This window comes from Dreissena polymorpha, chromosome 1 (genome assembly GCF_020536995.1).
Source record: "Dreissena polymorpha isolate Duluth1 chromosome 1, UMN_Dpol_1.0, whole genome shotgun sequence".
Classification (NCBI taxonomy): Eukaryota; Metazoa; Mollusca; class Bivalvia; order Myida; family Dreissenidae; genus Dreissena; species Dreissena polymorpha.
The window spans coordinates 144,327,671-144,339,850 of NC_068355.1; the positions used below are offsets into that span (position 1 = coordinate 144,327,671).

The window sequence follows — 12,180 nt, forward strand, 5'->3', positions numbered from 1 at the left end:
CTGATAAGCCTGTACAGACTGCTAAAGCTTATCTGGACAACACTCTACCCATATGCATAAAGCCCAGTGTTCCCAGAACAAAACTCAATGTATTTGTTGCAGGTTTTTTATGTTTGAACGGCTTCTTTACAACTGACTGATATAATAATGAATTGACAACAAAATAATATTTTTAAATATATTTTCAAGGATCAGTCATGGATAATATAAACACTGCTCACTTACATCTAATTCTTAATTCATTGTATAACATTCAGTGATGCTATATATTAACAAAATAAAATAGTTTTGCCTAAAACCATAAAAACACTTAACATACCACAATTTGATTTCTACCAATAAGTAATGCTAAATGCAGACCGTATTTACAATTGTATATGCCTGATTTAAAAATTAACAAGCAAATTCATTGAATTGATATCCCCCGCCAATATACTTCTGGACACAAAAGTTTTCTGGACACACAAAAAAAGCATTTTTTTCAAGATACAAAGGGCTATAACTCTGTTATTATCAGATGGTGCACAATGCCATTTGGCGTGCATCATCCTCTTATCCATATATTTACTCATACCAAGTTTCAATGAAATCCGCCAAAGCACTTCCAAGATATGGCTCTGGACACAAAAAAAGCATTTTTGCAAGATACAAAGGGCTATAACTCCGTTATTAACAGATGGTTTACAATGCCATTTGGCGTGCATCATCCTCTTATCCATATAATTATATACTCATACCAAGTTTCAATGATATCCGCAAAAGCACTTCCAAGATATGGCTCCAGACATAAAAGTGCCGGAAAGACAGACGGAAGGACGGACAACGCCAAAACAATATCCCTCCGCCTATGACGGGGGATAATAAAATTTACTCAGCATATCATGGACATACTTTGTGTCACCTATTTGGTACACAACTTTTGAACATGTTTAATATGTTTGTGTCAAATGTTGTTTTATAAAACCATGAAAATGCATTTTAAAAATAACATGGAATAATTACAGTCAATGTGTTTGTGTTCTGTCTATAGTTGATCAAATATCAACAGTTATACGCAAGTAATTATTACATTTAAAGCATCTTGAAACTGGATCAATTTGCTTGCGTTCTAATAGAAACATCTGCATTTATAAATACAAAATGTATACTTTTGTTTAAAAAAAAAGTAATTCCAAATTGAATATTAAAATTATAGTATTTTGTTAATATTCTGAAAATTATTGTGTCTCTTGATTTTGCTATACCCGTTTTCACTTCTTTATGTAATGTTTGCTTCATACAGTAAAATCGGATGTTATAATTGAAAATCATGCAATAAAAGAAATTTCTGTACACCCAGAGGTTGTGAGTCAAGTTGTGCTTGCATTTGTGTCCAGCAGCTGAGAGCCAGAATTTGTAGGACCAATTTGCATCGATATTTGCATCAGGAAGACAATGATATTGTATGTTAGCATCAACTATTTCAACCTTCATCATCAAGGGATGTGAGTTTTGAAACATGTTAAGTAGGTGGATATCCTACAAAACCCCCATTATTGGGGGGGGGGGGGGGATTCACTCTTAATTATTAGAAGGTACATAAACATTTCAGAGCATTTTGTTGAAGCAATATTGTCACTCAAAAGAAAAAGAAACCTGAAGAAAGGACAAGAAACAACTCTCTTGAAAAGTATAATATATGCATTTAACAAATATCAAGTGAGCCATAAAGGGTCGTCCCATAATAGCCTTTGCAGCATAAAGGGTCGTCCCATAATAGCCTGTGCAGCATAAAGGGTCATCCCATAATAGCATGTGCAGCATAAAGGGTCATCCCATAATAGCCTTTGCAGCATAAAGGGTCGTCCCATAATAGCCTGTGCAGCATAAAGGGTCATCCCATAATAGCATGTGCAGCATAAAGGGTCGTCCCATAATAACCTTTGCAGCATAAAGGGTCATCCCATAATAGCCTGTGCAGCATAAAGGGTCATCCCATAATAGCCTTTGCAGCATAAAGGGTCGTCCAATAATAGCCTGTGCAGCATAAAGGGTCGTCCCATAATAGCATGTGCAGCATAAAGGGTCGTCCCATAATAACCTTTGCAGCATAAAGGGTCATCCCATAATAGCCTGTGCAGCATAAAGGGTCGTCCCATAATAACCTTTGCAGCATAAAGGGTCATCCCATAATAACCTTTGCAGCATAAAGGGTCGTCCCATAATAACCTTTGCAGCATAAAGGGTCGTCCCATAATAACCTTTTCAGCATAAAGGGTCGTCCCATAACAGCCTGTGCAGTCATCAAAGGCTAATCTGAGACAGCACTATCTGAGACAGCACTATCTGAGACAGCACTATCTGAGACAGCACTATCTGAGACAGCACTATCTGAGACAGCACTATCTGAGACAGCACTATCTGCCTTAACTGGAGTTTTGATAAGAAGAGACTTCCTTTTTACAAAAAAAATAAAATAAAAGTTGAAAATGTTGTCCCTGATAAGCCTACACAGACTGCACAGGCTCATCTGGACATCACTTTACCCATATACATCAAGCCCAGTGCTCCCAGAACAAAACAATGTATTGTTTGCAGGTTTTTTCTATGTTTAAAGGGCATCTTTACAACTGACTGATTTAATAATGAATTGACAACAAAATCATATTTTAAAATATATTTTCAAGGATCAGTCATGGATAACATAAACACTGCTCACTTACATCTAATTCTGAATTCATTGTAGAACATTCAGTGATGCTATATATTAACAAAATAAAATAGTTTTGCCTAAAACCATAAAAACAGTAACATACCACAGTTTGATTTATACAAATAATTCATGCTAAATACATACAGTATGTATGCATCAGAATTTACAGTCATAAAATTTACTCTGCATATACATTGACAGACTTTGTATCAATTATTTGGATCACATTTTTTGGACATGTTTAGTATGTTTGCTTTTTTTTATATTTTGAAGTCACTTAACAAAACCATGACAATGCATTTTTGAGAATAAAATTGATTAATGACAATGTGTTGGAACTATAGTGTATTATATAGTAACAGTTATACATAATTATTACACATAATATTTAAAGCATCTTAAAACTGGATCAGTTGGTTAGCATTTTCATAAAAACTTATGCATAAATAAATAATTTACATCAAATCTAGCAAGAAATTTAAGGACATTGTATTATTTTAGACTAGTAATGCAAGGGTAAATGGTAATGTATGCCAATGAAATGGTATCTAGCACATCTGTAGAACAATGGATTCAAACAAATTTATAAAATGGCTTGTTTTATAAAATGGCTTGTTTAAAAATGTATGCATGACAGTGAATATGAGAGAGCTTCTTAAAGAACGTACATTGATGATAGACTGATGCTTTTACATTTGTCAGACATTATGATTAATACCTTTGAGACAGTCTAAAGTCCTTTGCTGCACAACTTGACATCTATTTTGCATGCAATTAAGTTACAAATTACAGAATAATGCACCAGATTGTCTGAAACTATTTCTGTTAAAAAGAAGCACATATACTACTCAAAATTTGCTAAGGATTACTTTATATTTTTAAATTATCTTCAATTTAATTTAATTTAAATTGTTATTTTGCAGGTTTTGATATTAGAATGGGTGTTTTTGATTTTATTTTTATGTATTGATTTATTATTGATGCGTGACGCTGGCTGAATCTAGCTAGGGGTAAACTTCAAATTACACATACTATAAAAAGTGATCCTTAGCAAATTTTGAGAAGTATATTAAGCTGTGTTTGCTGAAAACAAAAGACAACACAAGACAATCTAATTACCCTATATTTCCTTCCTTGCACTGCAATTCATTTATACCAATATTATTGCATGTACAACTAAAATTGAGCAGTGCAAGACAAATCAAACGTTCTACAGTTACCCTTGGTACACCTTTCACAGAGTTTAATTACAGACATACCTAAACATATTAATTTCTGTCTCAACACTTATAAAACAATAAAATTCTTGAGATGTGCTAAATGAAATACTACTGACATATTCGAATGTGTATCCTGGATAGACATTTAGACAGAGTTGCTTACAAACAATTAATTGATAATATAGTAAAATCATATTATATATAGAATAAATATTTTACTAACCCGTTTTTTTAGTCAAACTAATTTTTTAAGCTTCAACATATAAGTATGAAACAAGTAAAATCATATTATATATAGAATAAATATTTTACTAACCCGTTTTTTTAGTCAAACTAATTTTTTAAGCTTCAACATATAAGTATGAAACAAATCACTACATAAATGCCACCAGTCCGAACATATTTTTCTGACATTAAATTAATGAATATTTTTAAATAGATAAAATTTCATAAATAATGTTTGGAAAAGTCCTATTGACTTACAGGCTACATATATGTTTTCCAATTTCTTGTTATTTCTGTATGGAATGTAATACTTAAAATGATACATTTGTGTAATCATTTTAAATAAAACTTACAAGTTTCATGTTATGATGTAGGTTAATAAAATAATGATGTTCATTCTCTGATTGTTGCTTTAAAATGTACAGCAAATCTTTTAGAAAAACAAAATAGATCAACAAATCAAAGTAGACTATACATGTACTTCAATGAGCATTTTTATTAAAATAAAAAAAACAGAACCTTCTTATACACTGCATATGAATATGCAAAATGTCAGTTCACTTAAATCATTATTTTATAATATGACTTCATTTGATATAATATATATATATATGACTTATATCAAATGAAGTCATATTATAAAATAATGATTTAAGTGACACAGCCATTTTAATAGAAACTTTCCATTTAACTCATATACTGTTTTAAGACTTGTATTGAAATAAAAGAACGATAGGTGCATTAAGATCATTGCATTTTTTAATTGATAAGATAAAAGTACATAGCATTCTTTCATTATACTAAATATGGAATGCAGAGTAATATTTTTAAGTTACTTAACTGTTAACTCTTAACATTAATCAGTAAGATATATGATCAATCATACTATTTGCTGTCAGAAAAGCCACACATTTATGTTACAGCACAAAATATACTACTTAAACATAGATATAAATCCAAGTAAAAGTAGATTTTAACCTGAGATTAATGTGTTTATATGGCACGATTCAAGTATGAAATAATAATTTAAAATGTAACGCCATTTACCAAAATGGCAATGCTTTGAGTATATAATTCAATATATAAACATATACAGTGTGCAATATTTTTTAAACACGATTCCCAAAAATGTGTGTTACAAAAAGCTCAAGATTCAAATAGGTCGCTTTTGAAAAGAGTCCACTCAAATATTCCTCAGCTTTGATAGTGTAAAGAATGTTTCCTGCCAATCACCTATTATTTTGACTATAAAGAAATGTTTGTAATTGAAAAGCTGTAGTAGTTATGTAGAACATGCAAACAAACAGATGAGGATTTATAAATAACAAGAGGGCCTGAAAGGTCCAAAGTCGCTCGCCTGAGATAACAGGATATTATTGGGACAAATCTTCTGACCTAGTTTCACGAAGATCGGAAAATAAATGTGGCCTCTAGAGTGTTAACAAGGTTTTACTATAGCCATATAAGGAGAAATGCCCCGCCCCCTAGCAGCAATTTTTTTAACCAACAGGCATCATTTTTGAACTCATCAAAGATATTATCGGGATGAATCTTCTGACCAAATTTCATAAAGATTGGAAAAATGCTCGCCCCTTGGAAGCCATTTTTTCAAGCAAACATAATTATTTTCCAAATCATCCAAGATGTCATTGAGACCAATCTTCTGACCTAATTTCATGAAGATTGGACAATAAATGTGGCCTCTAGAGTGTTTACAAGGTTTTACTAAAGCCATATACATGTATAGCCATAAAAGGAAAAATGCCCCGCCCCTGGTGGCCATGTTTAAAAAGCAACCAAAGCCATTTTCGAACTCATCCAAGATATCATTGGGACAAATCTTCTGACCAAGTTTCATGATGATCGGAAAATAAATGTGATCTCTAGAGTGTTAATAAGGTTTTACTATAGCCATATAAGGAAAATAGCCCCCGTCCCTGTGGTGGCCATGTTTTTCAACCAACCTGGCATCATTTTTACACTCGCCCAAGATATTATTAGGATGAATCTTCTGACCGAATTTCATGAAGATCAGACTATAAATGTGGCCTCTAGAGTGTTAACAAGATTTTACTATAGCCTTACATGTATATAGCCATATAAGGTAAAATGCCCGCCCCTTGGCGGCCATGTTATTCAAGCAAATGTAACCATTTTCGAACTCATCCAAGATATCATTAAGACAAATCTTCTGACCATATTTCATTAAGATTGGACAATAAATGTGGCCTCTAGAGTGTTAACAAAGTTTTACGAAAGCACTATAAAGAAAAATGCCCCGCCCCCTGGTGGCCATGTTTTTCAACCAACCGGCATCATTTTCGAACTCGTCCAAGATATTATTGGGATGAATCTTCTGACCAAGTTTCATTAAGATTGGATAATAAATGTGACCTCTAGAGTGTCAACAAGATTTTACTATAGCCATATAAAGCCATATAAGGAAAAATGCCCCACCCCTTGGCAGCCATGTTTTTCAAGCAAAGGTTACCATTTTTAAACTCATCAAAGATATCAGTGGGACAAATCTTCTAAGCAAGTTTCATGAAGATCGGAAAATAAATGTGACCTCTAGAGTGTTAACAAGATTTTACTAAAGCCATATAAGGAAAAATGCCCCGCCCCTCGGCAGCCATGTTTTTCAGGCAAACGTAACCATTTTCGAACTCATCCATGATATCATTGAAACGAATCTTCTGACCAAACTTCATGAAGATTGGACAATAAATGTGGCCTCTAGAGAGTGAACAAGGCAAATGTTGACGTCGCACAACGGACGACGCATGACAGACAAAAGGCGATCACAAAAGCTCACCATGAGCACGTTGTGCTAAAAACAAGAAATAAGACAATGCCAAGAAAATACTTTTTTTTCAATTACTCCAATTAATATGGAAGACTTTAGCTATCTTTGCAAGCAAGGTCTGCATCTCAGCTGCCGACACAGGAAATGACCGCACAAAACATCGATTCCGAAATAAGTTATTGCTTATAAAACATTTTTAGATTTTGAGTAACATTCCCTTTGATGCAACTGGCTCTAAATGATATCCCAACCTAAGTCTGCGTGTCAACTGCTAACAAACAATATAACAGCTCAATACCCCAATCCAACTCAAGTTTCTGAGTCAACACTCGTGTTTTTCTCTAAATTGGGCCATGCTCTGTGAAAAGGGGGTTTAATGCACATGTGTAAAGTGTTGTCCCAGATTAGCCTGTGCAGTCCACTGCACAGTAATCTAAGTTTATAAGTGTTCTAAAGATATTTGATTATGTAAGCAACTCAAAATTTAAACTGTTCACAATTAAATTCTTTAAATAAAACAAACAAGATTTAAAATATAATGAATGGAAAATAAAACATGTTTAAAAAGAGTATCAAAGCAGAAATGAAAACTTGTGGAAGGCAAGTAAATAATACACATTTTAACTTAAGCAACATTCCTTTACACTAAAAAACATCTGAAAATTTACCGGGCTGGTTGAAGGAGAATGTAACTTCCTGGGTATAATAACAGACCAGTACAACAGAAACAATTTTATAAGATATTTGATAAAATTACTAGTACAAACATAGACAATATAAATATGACTCAAAAGGACTTGAGCTTTCAAAGCTTTTATACAAAGATGTAATACATGTTATAGAAACTATATAGTAAGTGCAATCTGCTTTCATACGTGAGCATGTTGTTGTAGGCTAGACCACTGAATTATTTGTCTTTGTCACTGGTTTTGCGCTCTCCATTTGGTTTTTCTGTGATGTTGAAGCAGTAGATGTTAAGATGAGCACATATTTCTCGACACACGTTATAATTGTATGTCAACCAGTTCTGAAGACTATATATCTGCAAAACATAAGAGTACATTTAAAAATTGTTGTGTTAAAAGACTGATACTGGGTTAAGAACTTTTTTTAGTTCAAAAAATGTCATCCAAAAAGTAAGTAGATTTATTAAAATAATTAAAAATGGTCTATGTAAACCATGATGACCAAAAACTAAATTGTTGAGAAAATCTGTTCTACCATTAAATGTCATTGGTAAATGGAAATCTTACAAAAACAATCCATAAAAGGATGTATTCATTAAATTTGGAGTTGAAGTATTGGTTCATGAAGAGCATCATTGGCCCCAGAAGACTCCAGTCTAGCAGGTGCATTTCACTTTTAGTCATGTGCGCCACCTGCAGTACAAATAGACATCTGCATTCATGGCTGGAGTAGTGATGGAACGATTACTGATGACAGCAGAATTAAAAGAAAGAGATTTGGGCTATTACATTATGAACAACAAGAGATGTGTTTGTCAGAAACACAATGCCCCCTATAAAATACAATTTCAATGTATCATTTGGTAGGTTTAGAAATTATCTCCCTTTTAAAGCTTATTACTTCCCTTGGATTGTATTTTTTGACTTTTGACCTTAAAGGATGACCTTGACCTTTCACAACACAAAATGTGTAGCTTTATGAGATACACATGCATGCCAAATATCAAGTTGCTATCTTCAATATTCAAAAAGTTAAGACAAAACTTTAACGAAGGGTAAAGTTTTAGGAAAGAAAAATATAATGATATTTGACCTTGAAGGATGACCTGACCTTGACTTTTCACCACTCACAATGTGCAGCTCCATGAGATACACATGCATGCCAAATATGAAGTTGCTATATTCAATATTGCAAAAGTTATCAAACTTTAACCAAGGTTAAAGTTTTGTGACAGAATGAAAGACAGGCCAAAAACAATATACTTTAATATTCTTCGAAGAAGGGGGCATAAAAAAGCCATGATTTTCACAGACACCCATTCCCGAAAACTTGATGAGGTGATCTAGTTTATGACCACACTTGTCCAAGATTAAAAAATAGCCTGCATATTGTCAAGATTAACATTCTGAACAGGTTTCATAAAAACTTAATCCTATGTGTGGCCCTAGAGTGGTATTAAGTTGTAAATCAGATTTGACCTGGTGACCTTAGTGTTTAGACCCATCTGATCCAGATACAAACTTGGCCTAGATATTGTCATATTAAAAATTCTGATCAATTTTCATCATTCTTGAGTAATAAATTTTGCCCTTAGAGAGAAAGTTTTTTGTTTTAAATTTGACCAGAGGACCTAGTTTGTAGACGATGATGATGATGATTGAGTCATAAATATGGCTTATAGAGTGGTAACAAGGTTTATCTAAGATATGAACAGGTGACCTTGTATTTTATGCACATGACATTGATTCATAAACAGCCTTTGCCAAAAGAAACAATCCTTCTAAGTTGATCAAGATTGAAGCATAAATATGGATATTTTAAGATTTCACTGTGTCTACTCGTTTTTTGGAGGCAACTGTGACCCAGATTAGTTTTCAATGTCAGTTCCAAAGAAAATCTCAAGCCATTTGTGAGTAACCAGCTTATTACAAATGTTAAAACCTATTTAGTAAATGGGCACATTTTCAAGTGCAAAAAGGACCACAATTTTGACAAATATAAAAATAGTCATCAATATTAGCCAACAGCATTTATTAAATATGTGGAATCATTCATGATGAAATAGCCAACATAAAAACGTCAACCTATCTTAGAGAATGATACTGACCCAAGTAGAATACCTTGCATTTGCCATACATGTATATAAATGTCTAGCTAAACATGTCAAAGTCCAAGAGGATTTGTAAATTGACTAAATTATAAGTTGTGCATACCTTTATTCAATATGAATGGGGGCTAACTATTTTTCACGACTAAAAGTAAAACAAGAGAGCTTAAAAAGATGACGGGACATTACTTACTACAAGACTATTTGTGATTTTAGAATAGACGAATCCAAAGCTGAGCAGATATAAACAGGGCTGGTCGACATATACAGATGTCTTGTTGGCTATAATGACTTGAAGGGCTAACAGGAGACCGATTGGCAGCACTGGGAAAATAGTGCTGGAACCCTAAAAAAACAAAAGTCACATTTGAAGAACCATAAAGCAGAGCATGCCATCTGAAAATATCATAGACATTTACCACAGAGTGGGACAGGACTGAGGATTGGTATAACCATTAACATAGCTTAGATTTTACTTTACTGAGACAGTACTAAAAACTTTTGATCAAATACCTGATTTTATGTTTAAGTTTTCTTTTTGAAAAGTCAACTTTTTGGCATGCGTTAGATTAGCAATATAAATCTGGGACTGACAGATTTAAAAACAATACATTATTATAGGGCGATGATTGCCCTTGATCGCTCACATGTGTAATAGGCTATGCCAGCTCCTTACCCAGGTTTATGATTTGAACAATCTTTATTTAAGACCTCAATTTTACGTTCCGAACCAAATATCAAGATCTGGGACTCATGGTTTTAGAGAAGACATTTTAAAAGTAATTTAATATAAAAGTGTACATGTATATAAATCATATCACCCTTGGTTTGTAGACAGTTATGACCCTAAAAGCAGGGTTTGAACAACCTTTGAAGAGGAAAACTAGAATATGTTACACACCAAATATTTTACCCCTGATCATTTGGGTTGAAGAAAACATTTTTAAGGTTACTTACTATATTAGTCTATATAAATCAGGTAACATGTGGGGTGAGGCCAATTTAAACCCCAGGGGTTTTATTTGAATAGACTTGTTTTAAGACCACAATACCATGTTATACTAAAAATATTTTACATCTGAACTTTGAAGTTTCACAAAGGATTTTTTTACAGTTATTTACTATACACGTCTTTCTAAATATGGCAAACCCTTGTACCTGCCTATTATGACCTAGGGGCATAATCTTAACAACTTTGAAGAGGACAACTATCAGAATACAATTTTACACACCTGCAACAGTCCAACCTTGCTTAGCGGTCACAATATTATGGTCGTCACCTTGCTATAGTTTCAGTCCAGATTCCCTACGACGTATATCATTTTTACATTACACCTAAGTATAACTGTAATCTGGCTATAGCGACCAACACTCAGTATGTTTCAATCCAAAAGCCAAGTGATGTATTAAGCAGTCAAGATGCAGTCATTGTGAGATGCAAAAAATAAACACTAAAATCAATCTGCGTTGTTGTCTTTTACCTCTGACCTCATAACCCTAATTGTGTGTCAATTTGCAGCTTATGAATCTGATTGTGAAATGCCTCTTACAATTAATGCGGTTGACAATAACAAGAGGGCCAAGATGGCCCTAGTTCACTCACCTGAGAGGAGTGGGTTCATTCAATCTTTACCAAACGTCAAAATTTGACCTAGATATTGTCCAGACAAACATCCTGGTTAAGTTTCAACTTTCATCATTATTGAACCAAAACTCTGGCGTATGGAGTGTTTTTGTTTTTGTAAGATTTGACTTGGTGACCTATATTTGAGTTGACCCCCCTTATCAAACATCAAACTTTGCTTACAAACATAAATATTATGACCAAGATTCATATAAAACAAAATAGTGACCTCTAGAGTGTTTACAAGGATTTTGTATAATATAATGAAAATTTGGACAATCTAAGAGTAATAATTATGGCATTAATTATGTGATTTTGCTCATTATCAAACTTGACTGAGATCTTTCAGCAACTTTGATGAGGTGAGCTAAAAAGTGTGTTTCACCGATCTGAGTCATTTTCCAACTTGTTAGAGAAATCAATAAAAAAAAAAACAGTGTATTGATTAAGTTTCACGATGATTAGGCAAAAAATGTGACTTCTATAGTGTTTGATCACAAGGTTTCTCTCTAGAGCCACATAAGGAAAACTGCCCCCTCTAGCAGCCATGTTTTTTTTTATAACCGATCTGGACCATTTGCGAACTCATCTGAGATATATATAAAACCAATCTTTTCACCAAGTTTCATGATGATTGGGCAAAAACTGTGACTTCTAGAGTGTTCACAAGCCTTTTTAACTATATAAATATAAGAAAACTGCCCCCCCCCGGCAGCCATGTAATTCAACTGACCGGATCCATTTTTGAACTCAACTCTCATATCAAGAAAACTAATGTTCTGACCAAATTTCATGAAAATTGGGCCAAAAATGAGACTT

At 33.4% G+C, this 12,180-nt stretch overlaps 1 protein-coding gene across 2 annotated transcripts in view; it reads right to left on the reverse strand.

Annotated features, from left to right (window-relative positions):
- Positions 1-2,641: 2,641 nt before the first annotated feature.
- LOC127853820 (choline/ethanolaminephosphotransferase 1-like) overlaps positions 2,642-12,180 on the reverse strand; it is a 35,207-nt gene continuing 25,668 nt past the window's right edge. The window contains exons 6-8 of one of the 2 annotated variants that reach the window (XM_052388610.1): positions 9,931-10,083; positions 8,197-8,322; positions 2,642-7,985 (exon numbers count right to left, since the gene is read on the reverse strand). In XM_052388610.1, coding sequence (XP_052244570.1) covers positions 7,851-7,985; positions 8,197-8,322; positions 9,931-10,083 — 414 coding nt within the window. In that variant the 3' untranslated portion in view covers positions 2,642-7,850. The remainder of the gene's footprint in view (positions 7,986-8,196; positions 8,323-9,930; positions 10,084-12,180) is intronic. The other variant, XM_052388618.1, reaches the window with a different exon arrangement.